Source organism: Notothenia coriiceps, unplaced genomic scaffold, assembly GCF_000735185.1.
Source record: "Notothenia coriiceps isolate Sejong01 unplaced genomic scaffold, NC01 NC01_scaffold00032582, whole genome shotgun sequence".
NCBI lineage: Eukaryota > Metazoa > Chordata > Actinopteri > Perciformes > Nototheniidae > Notothenia > Notothenia coriiceps.
Window position 1 is genome coordinate 17433 of NW_011365283.1, and position 12535 is coordinate 29967.

The window sequence follows — 12535 nt, forward strand, 5'->3', positions numbered from 1 at the left end:
TTATAAAAACCTTTATTCCTTGTAAATCAATACAGAAATGATGGAACGGAAAATAGATGAACATTTCTAATTTTAACAAGTATTCTGGTAACACTACAATATTATGCAGTTATGTACAGTATTTCAATTGATGTAATAACGAAATATTTGTTTATCCAAAATACAATATATTACCAATTAAAGCAACAACAACAACAAAATGCGATGTTCATTTTCTAGTATCTCTGACATGTAGGTTAGCAAGTGTTGTTATGATTATTTACTTAATCATTAACAAGCGTGTGTCAATAAGGGCTAATCCCTTTTATCAATTAACTCTGGAATATGCCACAAATATGAATATTACAACACACAGTTGTGAACAAAAGTTATCATTAAATACAGAATAAAAAGGAAAATAAATGTTAAACCCAATTGTGATGATTACAAATTATAATTGGAAAAAATAATTAAATAATAGTCAAAGAAATAAATGGAACAACATTGTCAAGATTTATGGGCATTAGACCGCTGTGCTTTAAATTAAGGAGAGCTAATTTGGGAACTTTTTGTGACAGTGTATGATGAACTAATATTTTAGATGAAGGTAATCTCCATCCAGTTGTCCGAAGTTCAGACCCTGTCATATCCTTCTCTGTGGTGGTCTTTGATGAACAGGGAGGTTGTCACGGCGATGAGAAAAAGACCCACCACTGTGGCCCCGAGGATGATGGGGATAACTCGCTTGGTAAAGTCAACCCAACACTCCACCTCTGAAACAACATGGAGAGCAAAATGCAGAAACAAATGAGTACCTTAATTTAGCCATATATAATCTGATCTGATGAATGACTTGCAGATATCACATTCACATCAATCCCTTAGATCTAAAGCTGCAGTGCAGAGATTCACATTTATAACACGAACATTGTTTTCCATAATGATTAGATCAATAACACAGCAGCAATAAACCTGCTTTAGTTTCAGGATATTTACTGTTAACAAAGTCCAATGGGACCAATTATCATTGTGTGTGATTCTCAAGAATCGCACGCTCAAAGCTCACATTATAGATCACATCTGTAGGCTATCTGGCAAAACTCCCAGCTGTTTTCCTAGATTGAGATTAATCACAGAATGAGGGAAAACTGGAGTGCTTTCAAAGCATGAACATAATGTAATACTGTACAACAGAAAACAAGCCCAATTTGATTTTTAAATCCTTGGGCCTTTTTGAAAAAAAATTGGTGCTCATGCTAATGTATCTGTCCATGTGTCTTCAAATGAGTTTGAACACAAGAGAGGAAGCAGACAATACCATATGGGGTAGTCAAGCGTGTATACTTTTATTCAGCAATGTGAGTTTGTAATTGTCTTTTCACTATGATATTAATTACGGTGTTAGGACTAAATGTTGTTATAGTTCTATATCTACCAGCGCAGATACTTTGTTATATAAAGGATATTTTCCCTTGTACCTAATGATCAACCCATTCACCTTTTCCGTAGTGTCCTTTGAGCAGAGTGAAGGCCTGTATCTGCAGAGGAACCAGCCGGATCCTCAGCTCCGGAGACGTCAGAAGCAGATTCTCAGATTCGCACTTGAAGCTCTGGCCATCAGCCGCTGCAAACAGCTTGTCATTCGTCAACACACCTGAGTAAGTCTTATCTGTGAGGAAAGGATGTCAGACAGGGATGGTTATGTTCTCTGTGTGGGCAGGTTCAGAATCAGAAATACCAGCTAAATGTCATCTCTCTTTTTATCTCTTGATCTGGTCTTACTGGAACATCCTTGGCAGACAGGCAGAGGAGACACGTGAGCGGTCAGATTGGAGACGTAGAAAATATTCCCTTTCTGGAGACAAAAACAAAAGAGATTGAAGCTGATCCAGTAATGCATGAATTCTGAAAACAATTTTTCTAATGCACATTACTTTATCTGTTGATGTGAATGTTTTGGATTTTCTGTGAAGCTGGAAGCGTCAATGATTCTATTAATTTTTTCTATGGCAGAGTGTGGATGCAGAAACTATATTTTCTGAATTTGAAGATACAGTATAAACACGTAACACAGTTTTGTCTTCCTCATTTGACTATTGCTAATAGTTCCATAATCACTGCATTTATGACGTGTTTTCTAAGGCATTAAAATTGACATGATGGTATGAAAAATTGACTAAACTAAACTTAAGTGCTCATATAGATATAACGGAGTAAGAAATACAAGTTTTGCCTTTTGAGATGTAGTGGTCTAGAAGTACAAGTTGCATAAAATCAACGCTCAATTACAATTACCTCAAATATGTATAGTACTTGAGTTTAAGTATAGTCAATTTACATTCCACCATTGCCTGCATATCTCCAGACAGTGGAAGAAAATGCACACTTTGAAGGAAACAGGGATGTATGACATTTGGTGTACCTTTCTGAAGGTGAGCTGCAGACTGGCAGCATCGTCAGGCAGTGTGAGAAAGAGGACAGCAGCTTCTTCACCACAGGACCCCCCCGTCCTGACCCTGGAGGGCTCCAGGTTGTAATACCAAGCCTTCTGAATGCACACAGGAGAGAAATATGACTTATACACTGTCAGATTTCATTGTCTCCAGTCAGTCACCAGACAAGTACTGGAGCAAAAAAGAGTTAACATTTAAATGATAATGTATCACCTCCACCAGAGCACACACGTCTTGTTATTTGTTTTTAAATAGATTGTTACGGACGTTTTTAGTTTTCTTTTGTTTGTACAGTGAAACAAATACTTCACGAAGACATGCAGAAATGAACACGCACACTGGGCGAAATGTGCTGAAATCGGACAAAAATACACTGAGGAAAACACACACACACGCATACACCCAAACACAAACTAACCTTTTTCTCAATGACAATGTACTGTACTCCCATGGTGGCTTTTATGCAGGATTTTCCAACATGCTTGTAGGTCCCTATGCACGAACACATATAGAAATATACATTAACACAGACAGCCAAAGGTCATTTAACTTGAATTAGAGACAATCTGTTTTCATTTTATTAATAACTTCTGGCTCCGTACAAAAGAGCCCCCAATGTTTAGACTTGAATTATTTGTTTTACTTTCCCTTTAAAACTTTAAACCCAATTAGGTCTACATTTAACTGTAGGTACATTTGCTGTGGTGCAAACAATTTATGTTTTATCTCTAAGGGATTGGTGTGTACCTATTGGAGGGGCGGTCTCAGTGGGCTGCAGCGCCGGCCTGTAGACGTGAGGCTCAGACGCAGGCTGGACAGAGCGCTCATTTTCCTGGAGCTGGACACCTGGGGGAGAAGAGACGTGTCACTATCAACATCTGGTTATCTAATGTATACGTATTGCACACAGCAGACACATATTCAGTTATGTGCTAAGAAACCAGCCAGCACACGGACATGCTGGAATGCTGGGTATTTGTCCACGTTTGTTAACCTGCCTCTAGCAGAATCTTGGATTGGACATTTTTGCAGAAAGTCTAAATAGAATAGGAAAACAAAAACATTTTTGCCAGGCTTGTCCACTTTGCAACAAGTACATTTTACTTGGTAAATTACTTGGTTATGAAGTAAGAATGAGGCTGTCTTGACATTGGTTTAAAGCAATAATTACAGTAATTGAACAATTACACATAATAACACATTGCATGAAAGCTGCTGCTGCAAACCTTGTCCTCAATGTTTTTATCTCAGTTTATTTTCATACCATCTGTATGCTTTTAACTGCAGATTAAGAAAGAAAGAAACATGTGTTAAACCCTTAAATGTAGATTTCTGTGTGAGAGAGAAAACCAGAACATCCTCATTTATTACAAAGCACATTTACAAGTACTAGGTTTTCACAGAGAAGGCAACACAGCATTTTGAATTCAATATTCAATTCAAATTAAGAAATATAAATTAAGAAATAATCAGTTGAAATGTCTCAATCACATGTTCACTCCTATCATTATTACTTCCTTGCATACAGTAATACTGAATGGGGTCCTTTGTAACTTTGTGCCTAGAGACGCTTGGAGTTCAGCTCTGGTTTCAAATAACAGTTTAATTTTGTTTTGAGGACAATCCCACAAATTGATCTATAAAATCTGACAAGATTCTAAATCTCAAACCATTTTTTATACTTTAGTGTATTTGAGGTAAAAGAAAATCACAAAAAAAGAAAATATCCTTTAGGTTGTTGTTTTTAACTTTGCATTACCTTTTTTAAGTTTGATTTGAGTTTAGTTGTGTGGGCAATATGGATGTGAAAACCCTCTCTGTTATCTGGAGGAGGTCTCCCATAAATGCTGCATTGAGTTGAGCAGTTGACTGGTCTGTGGAGAAGCGCACTATAAGGATGTAATGAGATTAGAAAATCAAACTTACCTGCAATAATAGCCAGGATTATGAGACACCATCCACCTGTTTGAGCCTTTAGCATCATAGTTCACAGAAAACAACAGAAAGGAGAATAATGCAGCAGTGATGTGATGGGAGCCGTGTGAGTGCTTCAGTTGTGGTTTTGCTTCTAAATGTGAAACTGTCGACCACCTTGACACCCAAAGGAGCCGTGCACAGGAAGTGCAGAGTCATAGGAGGCGGTGAGCTGACACCTCGGATGGAAACTTTATGATGGTAAAACTCTGAGTCAGAAGCATGTAGCTCTAACTTTATGTGCTAAATATGTCACCTTGACAACATGTTGCTTTTGTTAGTGTCTTAGAAGTTGGGGACTTTGAGCATTAACAACAATATGTATATTTCTAAAGTTACAAAACTGCCTTTCATGTGTGACTGATGTTATATCTTAATATATCTGTTATCTAATTTAATTCATTTAACTTATTTATATTATGAACCTTTTCTTTGTTTCTAATACTTGAATGTAGGAATATGTTTGTAACATAGTATTTTTACAGTGTGGTATTGTTTTACTACAATAAAAGATTTGAGTACTTACTGGCTTGGTTAAGCTACACAGCTGCTGCTATACTGTTGGTTTACATTGAAATATTGAATCTAAACTAATTTGTTTTACTTGTTTTATTTGAATATTTTGTAAAGTAAAAATAACTAAATAATTTGAGTTTTCCTTTATCCTTTTATTCAAATGTGACTCCTCTTTGTAAAATTGTAACGATAAAATGTCTAAATAACCTATGTTAGAAATGTGTTAATAAGAGCACTTCAATATCCCACATTTTCTCCAAAACATCCATAATTTTAACCAAGACAAGGCTCTGTTTTCTTTTGGAATTTAACTCCATGTTTTCATTTGTTCCCATATTTTTTTCCTTTGTCTACGTATTACCTTATTGATATACCAGGTGATTTATCTACGGAGAATTCAGCTACCAGTCAAAACCTCCTGAATGATGAAGAATTAAGTAATCCTTGGAAGTTATGAAAGGCATACAATTCTGTCTTTTCTCATTGTTTTGATTGAGGGACCCCTAGTGGCAGTAAATAACATTCGATGCCCTAAACTTAGAAACCTCTTGAGGAGGTCTCCGTTTGCGTCCCATCGGTTGGCATGTGAACTCAGTGAACTTGGTGTATTCCTGTACAGAGGCTGCACATAGACACAGCAAACACAATGTCTGGATGATACTGTCATTTATGCAGTGTAACATCTGTGCAGCTTTCACCTCATTTCACTGAGGAGCAGTGAGGAAATCAGAGTGGTAGAGGCCAAAGGTCGACAGGGACAAAGTACCAGTGAAAGCACACAGCAAGCAAACACAAAGACACACACACACACACACACACACACACACACACACACACACACACACACACACACACACACACACACACACACACACACACACACACACACACAATGGCCCTTAAACATGTACAGTTAGTTATGTTTATGTTCAAACATACATGCTTCTTTGTGTGTTCAAATGTGTGTGTGTGTATTTAGGTATGAGCGCGTTTGCTCATTTAAATTCACTAGGAAGGAAGATGTTACCTCTTTAAATACTCTCCCCTTTCTTGGATACTGACAGTTGTATTGATTTGACAAGTAGGAGGGCAAACTAGAGAGCAAACATTTACTCTCCTTTTACCGACTGAGCGTTTTGAGCATCCTTGTGTGTGTGTGTGTGTGTGTGTGTGTGTGTGTGTGTGTGTGTGTGTGTGTGTGTGTGTGTGTGTGTGTGTGTGTGTGTGTGTGTGTGTGTGTGTGTGTGTGCCCTCCTGTCCCCTGTGTATGTGTCTATCAGTGTGTCATCATTCTTCCCAGGATTCCCACCCACAGTTTCAGGAGAACTTCACTCATTCATTTATCTCTTCAAGCACAGCAACATCGACAGCAGGCATTCACCTTCATAAACTGTAAGTAATGTTATATTAAATATTTGCATTAAATCATTTTGAAAGCTTAAAATTGTTTCTGATTCAGCCAGAAATAAGACATTTGTGACTCACGCTGCCAGGGTTAGAAGGCCATTTCGACATGAAATACACTTTCATTGCATTGGTAAACTGTGGATTGAGGTGTTCACTATCTGTTGTTATATTTACTGTTATTTCCTGTGAAGCAGAGCAGAAACATCCATCAGGATCAGACGATGAGGAGCGGAGCGGGGCTTTGCGTGCTCGGCCTGCTGTGCCTCCACAGCTCAGTCTATGGCCAGGTATGCAGAAAGAAACCCTACTACAACTACAACTTTCTTGCATTATGAGAATACACTGTGAGCAAAGTCAAATTGTTCATACAGTGAAGTTGTTTAGTATTTAAAATGTTATCTGTAAAGTAACTGGTAACTGTCAGATTAATGTTGTGGAATAAAGAACATTATATTTCACTAATAAAGGAGGAGAAAATGAAAGTCCTCACCTTCTTGTCAGAAACATCAGGATTTTACTAGAAAAAGTAAATTATTTTTTTTCTTTTCACCGGAGGTATTGGAGGTGCAGCCTGGCGTTCTGATCTTCTGTGACGACCCGTCTGTGGACAGAGCCGTCAGCAGCGCCGTGAACAAGTTCAACGAGAGGCTGAGCACCGGACACAACCTGGCCCTGTTTCAGATACTGTCAGCCAGCAAGGTACAGGGATGGAAAAAATGATGTGTGTGACATGCTACTGTAGGTTTTTTGAGGAAAATGATTACTCTTACAGTGTTGCATTGTTGTAAATACTGACACTGTCCTACTTGTAAGAGGGACTCAGTTAGTATTAGACATACTAAAAATGAAGGGTGATTAATATAGTCACTACAATTAAAAGACAAAAGGGTGAAATGTGCAAAACTAAACATTTTGAATCTGCTCAACACCATAATGCTGCCAAAGAATATAATACAGATATTGGCAATAACTAGGACAATGCAATTATTTCATGAGCTTTATTGAGGTTTTAACTGTTTCACCTATTATAAAACATAATAATAATAGTATTAACAATAATAATAATTCATACATGTGGCGATTGTGGCCTCCTGATTTTTTTTTTAAGTATCATACTGTATTAGAGATTAAACTGGACGGTGGTGAAACAACAGGAACTAAAGCTGTGGGATGATAAGAAATTTAAAGAAAACATGTTTACACACTATGACCTCTGGAACACTGAACGTGTGTGTGTGTGTGTGTGTGTGTGTGTGTGTGTGTGTGTGTGTGTGCGTGTGTGTGTGCATGCGTGCGTGCGTGCGTGCGTGCGTGCGTGCGTGTGTGTGTGTGTGTGTTTGTGTGTGTGTGTGTGTGTGTGTTTGTCTCCAGTCAGAGAATGGCTCGGACTCAGTGTACTCACTGCAGTTCACCACCAGGAGGAGCGACTGTCTAGCTGGCAGCAACAAACCCTGGACTGTCTGCGAATATCTGCCCAACGGAAGGGAGGTAATAATGAGAGAGCAAAACAGCTGCAGACATCCATGGTTTTGTTAGCAGTGACACACAGCAAAAATCTACAAACAGTGCCCACTGTCTTTCCAGCGTATTTAGTTTACACAGGAAATACATTCAGAGTTAAAGGTCACCTATTATGCAAAATCCACTTTTTCATGTATTGTATACATCAACATGTGTCCCCTCTGTGTAAAGACATTCTGAACGTTTCAGGAAAAAGGATTCATTCTCTTTTTGTCCTGATCCATTTATATAAAAACCTGTCTGAAAATGAGCTGATCAGATTTTGGCCACTTTATGACGTCATAACGATTTTTTTTGGCTAGTGTAACCATTAGCCAATCACCAACCAAGATAACCCCCGCCCACCATATCACCTGAATCTCCTCCTAGAGCACCATTGTGTTCTTTTTAACCAAATATCTCTCTGAGGGGCGTGGGGAGTGGCTCCTTATTTTAAAAGACAGAATCAGCACTTTTGAAACAGGGCTGAAACAGAGGGGATTATGGGATGCTACAATGCATGATCTGTTTGGTATGTGGAGCCAAACACTTCAGAGACATGTTTTGTATATATCTGCGACATATAATATATTGATGAAAAACAGTATAATAGGGACCTTTAAGGGAGAACAACATGTCTTAAATTGGTAGCAATATGTTATATAAAGGCATGGATTATACAGTCTTTGATTAAAACAAATTAAATCATCTAAGCTGTTTTTCTTTTCAGAAACCAATTTCATGCAATGCCACTGTCTACATGACAGAGACAGAGGCAGACACTCGACAGGTGGATTGCCTGCTTGGTGAGTGAAAATAACAAAGTGTCATATTATTGTTTTATCAGTTATGACACAAGAATATCCAGCTTTTTTCTCAAAGAAATAAGAAAAGATGGAGAGGGTTGGTTCTATCTAATCCACCATCACCAACCAAACCTAGAACTATACTTAAAAACAATATCTAATGTAATTAAAGTCTGGAGATAAAAGACAAAGCCTTTTCGTCTCGTGTTTCCTGCAGTGTGGAAAAAATATTGAACATTTGAGATTCAAGATTCAAGAACTGAAGCAACCCTTCAAAGCTAGTAAAACAGAGACATAAACAGGATAGTAATAAATAAATAAATCCAAAATAACTACTTTTGTTGGAAGAAACCTGAACTAAATTTTATAGAGAAATGTCTTTCAAAATGATCGAAAGTATATTTTTTAACTATATGATATTACATGCAGGCCCTGATCAATACTTTAATTTGTTGTCATGTGACGCTTCATATTTACATACATTTACTCAAGTACTTTACTTAGGAACACATTTCAGGTACCTTCATATTCTTAACGTATATCGTGTATGGGAAGAGGAACATCTGGTGTGCTGATAACGTTCCCTATGACTGTTTATTAGTGGAGTGTATTTCTCATTAAGAAAACAGTGATTCATTGAGGAAAGTGTAACCTCATGGGCGCAGGGCATACACAGAGAAGCTGATTGTGAAATATAATTTTCAGATACAGAGAGAGAGAGCAATATTAACTTGTGATCGTCTAGACTTTAATCTTTGCCCAACCAGCCCACTGAAAGCTTTCAGTAAATAGTTGTTTTTCTATCCAGCCAACACAATGATTTGCAACTTTTAAAGGCACAGCTTGGAAAAATAATACTGGTACTGTTTTGTAGATTGCTTCAGTTGGATCTGGTCTTACAGAAATTAGGTGTTGTGGTTTGAATTAACCGCATGATTAGCCCAGTCAATCTGCTGTCTTCTCATTCTTTATTTCTCTCCACCATCTTTCTCCTCTCCAGATGATTACATCGTCCCAGAGAAATCTATCTGTTTGGGATGCCCGACAGAGATTGATGAGAACTCAGAGGATCTCAGGGTTCCTCTCTCTGTCTCCATCTCCAAGTATAACTCCATATCCGACTCGACTCACCTGTTCACCCTGAACTCTGTGGGCCCCTCCACCAGACAGGTAGAAACGGGTTGATATGAGGAGAGAGGTGAAGATGAAGAGGAGAAGAAGGTTTTTCTTTACTGTCTGCATCTGTATCTGTTTCCCTGTAGGTCGTCGCAGGATTCAGGTTCAAGCTGAGTTTTGATATGAGGAGGACCACCTGTCCCAAGAGTGAACACAAAGACCTCAACGAGCTGTGTGTCCCTGATAGTGAGAATGTGGTAAGCACTGACATAGTATTTGTTTCTTTGTTTCTTTGTTGTTGTTGTTGTATGTGGTCGTTCTGTGTCTCTATGTGGTTGTATTTTGTGTCTTTTTAGTTGTTTTGTGTCTTTCTGTCGCTGTTACGTACGAGTCTCCTTGTTGCTGTTTTCTGTATCTTTGTGTTTGTTTTGGTTCTGAAAGTGGTCGATCTGTGTCTCGTTGTGGTCATTCTGTGTGTCTTTGGGTCATTGTGTGTCCTTTTGTTGTTGTTGTATTTCTTGATGGTGGCTTTATTTGGCTTTGTGTGATGTTGCGTTCCTTATTATTTTCTTTTTCGTCTATTGTGTCCCTCAGTGGTTGTTTTGTGTCTCTGCCCCATGACCCCTATGCTATCCATCCAATGCTCCACGTTCATTAGTCTGATGTGTCTCTCTCTCTCTCTGTTTGTGTGTAGGAGCTTGCCAACTGTAACTCTACAGTGGATGTAGCACCATGGAGGTTTGAGGTCCCACAGGCATTTATACAGTGTGAACAAGGGGCGCTGCCCACGGTGAGACCCACTTCCACAAGATGCTCAAACATTCAGCCTGTTTTAGAAATTGAATAAAGAGCACATCGACTTAATTGAATCTATGATAAACAACTCTATTTTAATTGAAAGTAAAAGTACTATATAAAACAAGTTTTACCTGTCAGCTCTCACTATCTGCTCAAATACTAGATAGTGATATATCTTGAAAGTGAAATGTAGACATTCGAGTTTGCATGCTGTAAATAAAAGACAACATGCAATATGCCAAATAAGATCTATCACAGTTACATACTATAAACCTTAAAGATAAAAAGGATAGACTTTGTAAAATAGGATGTCCATACTTTTTCATCTTTCCCATTTTACAATTCAATCACAATACTTTCATTCTAAAATGTAAAACCGTCCAGTTGCTAAGTGTCTTACTGTATTCCTTCTCCAGATGTTTACCAGGCGTCGTCCCCCGGGCTGGTCTCCTCTCAGGAACATCCTGTTAGAAGTCCCCTCCATCACCTCGCCTCCAACCACAACCAGCCCACCCCCCACCGGCAAGGCTTCGGCCACAGAAGAGTCTTCTGAGGAGGACACCACTGCACCCAAAAAACCCTCCTCCCCGGACATGGATGCAGAAGCTGGGAACGACAGCCCCTTCCACTGCCCGTCCAACCCCTGGAAACCTTTCAACCCCATCCCCCCTGCAGCACCCACACATGGCCTGGCAGAGGAGGCCAGCCCCCAGCCCCCAGCAGAGGGGGGCTTCAGTGATTCAGACCTGCAGGGATAAATTCATCCTCAAGGGAAACACATTTGTATTCAAAATGATCTCACTTTTTACTCCCTCCAAACACAGCTTTTTGTTTATTTAGACTAGTGCTTTATTTTCTGGGATGCAGCACATTTTTCTTGAAAGAAACACCTTTGATTCATTTCAAATTTAAGATGCAAAAGGTTGATAAAAGAACCAGTGCAGGTGAAAGCAACTTGTTTTGGGGACCTGTTGCTTCTTTGAAAGCACTGGAGAAAATGACTGAAGTGATGAAAGAGCTCTGAACTGTTAAAGATAATCAGTGTCAGTTTCCTTTGATTAAATCAAAGTGTCGGGTTTATTAGAGATGTGAGAAAATTGCATGTGTCTTTTCTTCAAAGGGAAAGATCCGCACGAAAATAAGACGTTGTTCTTTGTGCTGTGGTTAAATGTGAATATAAATGCAGCTAATCGATGATGTGTTTCTTTCTGTAAGATTCTCCTGTACTCACGGACTTACACGGTATCCCTTTGACTTCCTATTATCATTTCATCAGCCTAAATTATCTCACTGGTCTTTTAACATTGTCAACATCTGGATGAAGTCCTTTGGATACCCGGAAATCTTCTTTTCAAGCCCTGGAAATGAATACAATAATTAAAGTCATTACATTTGAACATGTTGACGATATCATTCATTGCATTATTCAATCCAGTAAGACTTTGTGAAGGCCTGCTGTAGAGTGAAACTGCAAGAGGGGAAAGTACGAGCAAACAGAAGCGGGTGAATGTTTAACACGTTTATTTGTACATCTTCACAAACACTCAGATGACCAGTCAGTCGGTCAGGGTACAAATCTTTACCCTGCGAGCCTAAATGAAATACATTTTCTTTTAATAAATGCAGGTTATTGTGATGATGAAAATGTTCCTATAGGAGTAAACGTAAGGCATTCATTTCTAAACATGTGTATGGCTGCTTAGCAGGCTGAATATGAAAACTAAAACAATGAAAAAGAATATTCCTCTTTACCCAAGCTCATGCAGGTAGGCTGTGGGAAACATGGCTTGATGTACATTCATTCATAGTAGGTTAAGGTTCTGACAGCACGGCATGTTGAGGACATATTAGAGACACACTAGTGCAGTTTAGAGCACTGCATACAGAACTGAACATTAAGCTACAGACAATTTAGTCGATATTTCCCTTTAACATTTAGGATACTTCAAAAGCAAAATGATCATTAATGATCAGTAATCTTATTGA

At 38.6% G+C, this 12535-nt stretch overlaps 2 protein-coding genes across 3 annotated transcripts; one reads left to right on the forward strand and one right to left on the reverse strand.

The window, feature by feature from the left end:
• Positions 1-34: 34 nt before the first annotated feature.
• Positions 35-4486, reverse strand: lamp3 (lysosomal associated membrane protein 3). The gene is made up of 7 exons (XM_010789166.1): positions 4359-4486; positions 3180-3278; positions 2851-2924; positions 2402-2527; positions 1762-1834; positions 1478-1648; positions 35-752 (listed from the first exon to the last, which is right to left on the reverse strand). Exons 1-7 carry the CDS (start codon positions 4414-4416, stop codon positions 613-615), a joined length of 741 nt encoding a protein of 246 aa, XP_010787468.1. The 5' UTR covers positions 4417-4486; the 3' UTR covers positions 35-612.
• A 1736-nt stretch (positions 4487-6222) lies between these two features.
• kng1 (kininogen 1) lies at positions 6223-11944 on the forward strand. Of its 2 annotated transcripts, none has more exons than XM_010789168.1 (9): positions 6223-6314; positions 6524-6616; positions 6885-7028; positions 7701-7817; positions 8560-8635; positions 9636-9805; positions 9898-10008; positions 10446-10541; positions 10966-11944. In XM_010789168.1, exons 2-9 carry the CDS (start codon positions 6551-6553, stop codon positions 11305-11307), a joined length of 1122 nt encoding a protein of 373 aa, XP_010787470.1. In that variant the 5' UTR covers positions 6223-6314; positions 6524-6550; the 3' UTR covers positions 11308-11944. The 2 variants fall into 2 exon arrangements, with proteins under 2 accessions (XP_010787470.1, XP_010787469.1); XM_010789167.1 differs by having other exon boundaries at positions 6247-6314; positions 6521-6616.
• The last annotated feature ends 591 nt before the right edge of the window (positions 11945-12535 follow it).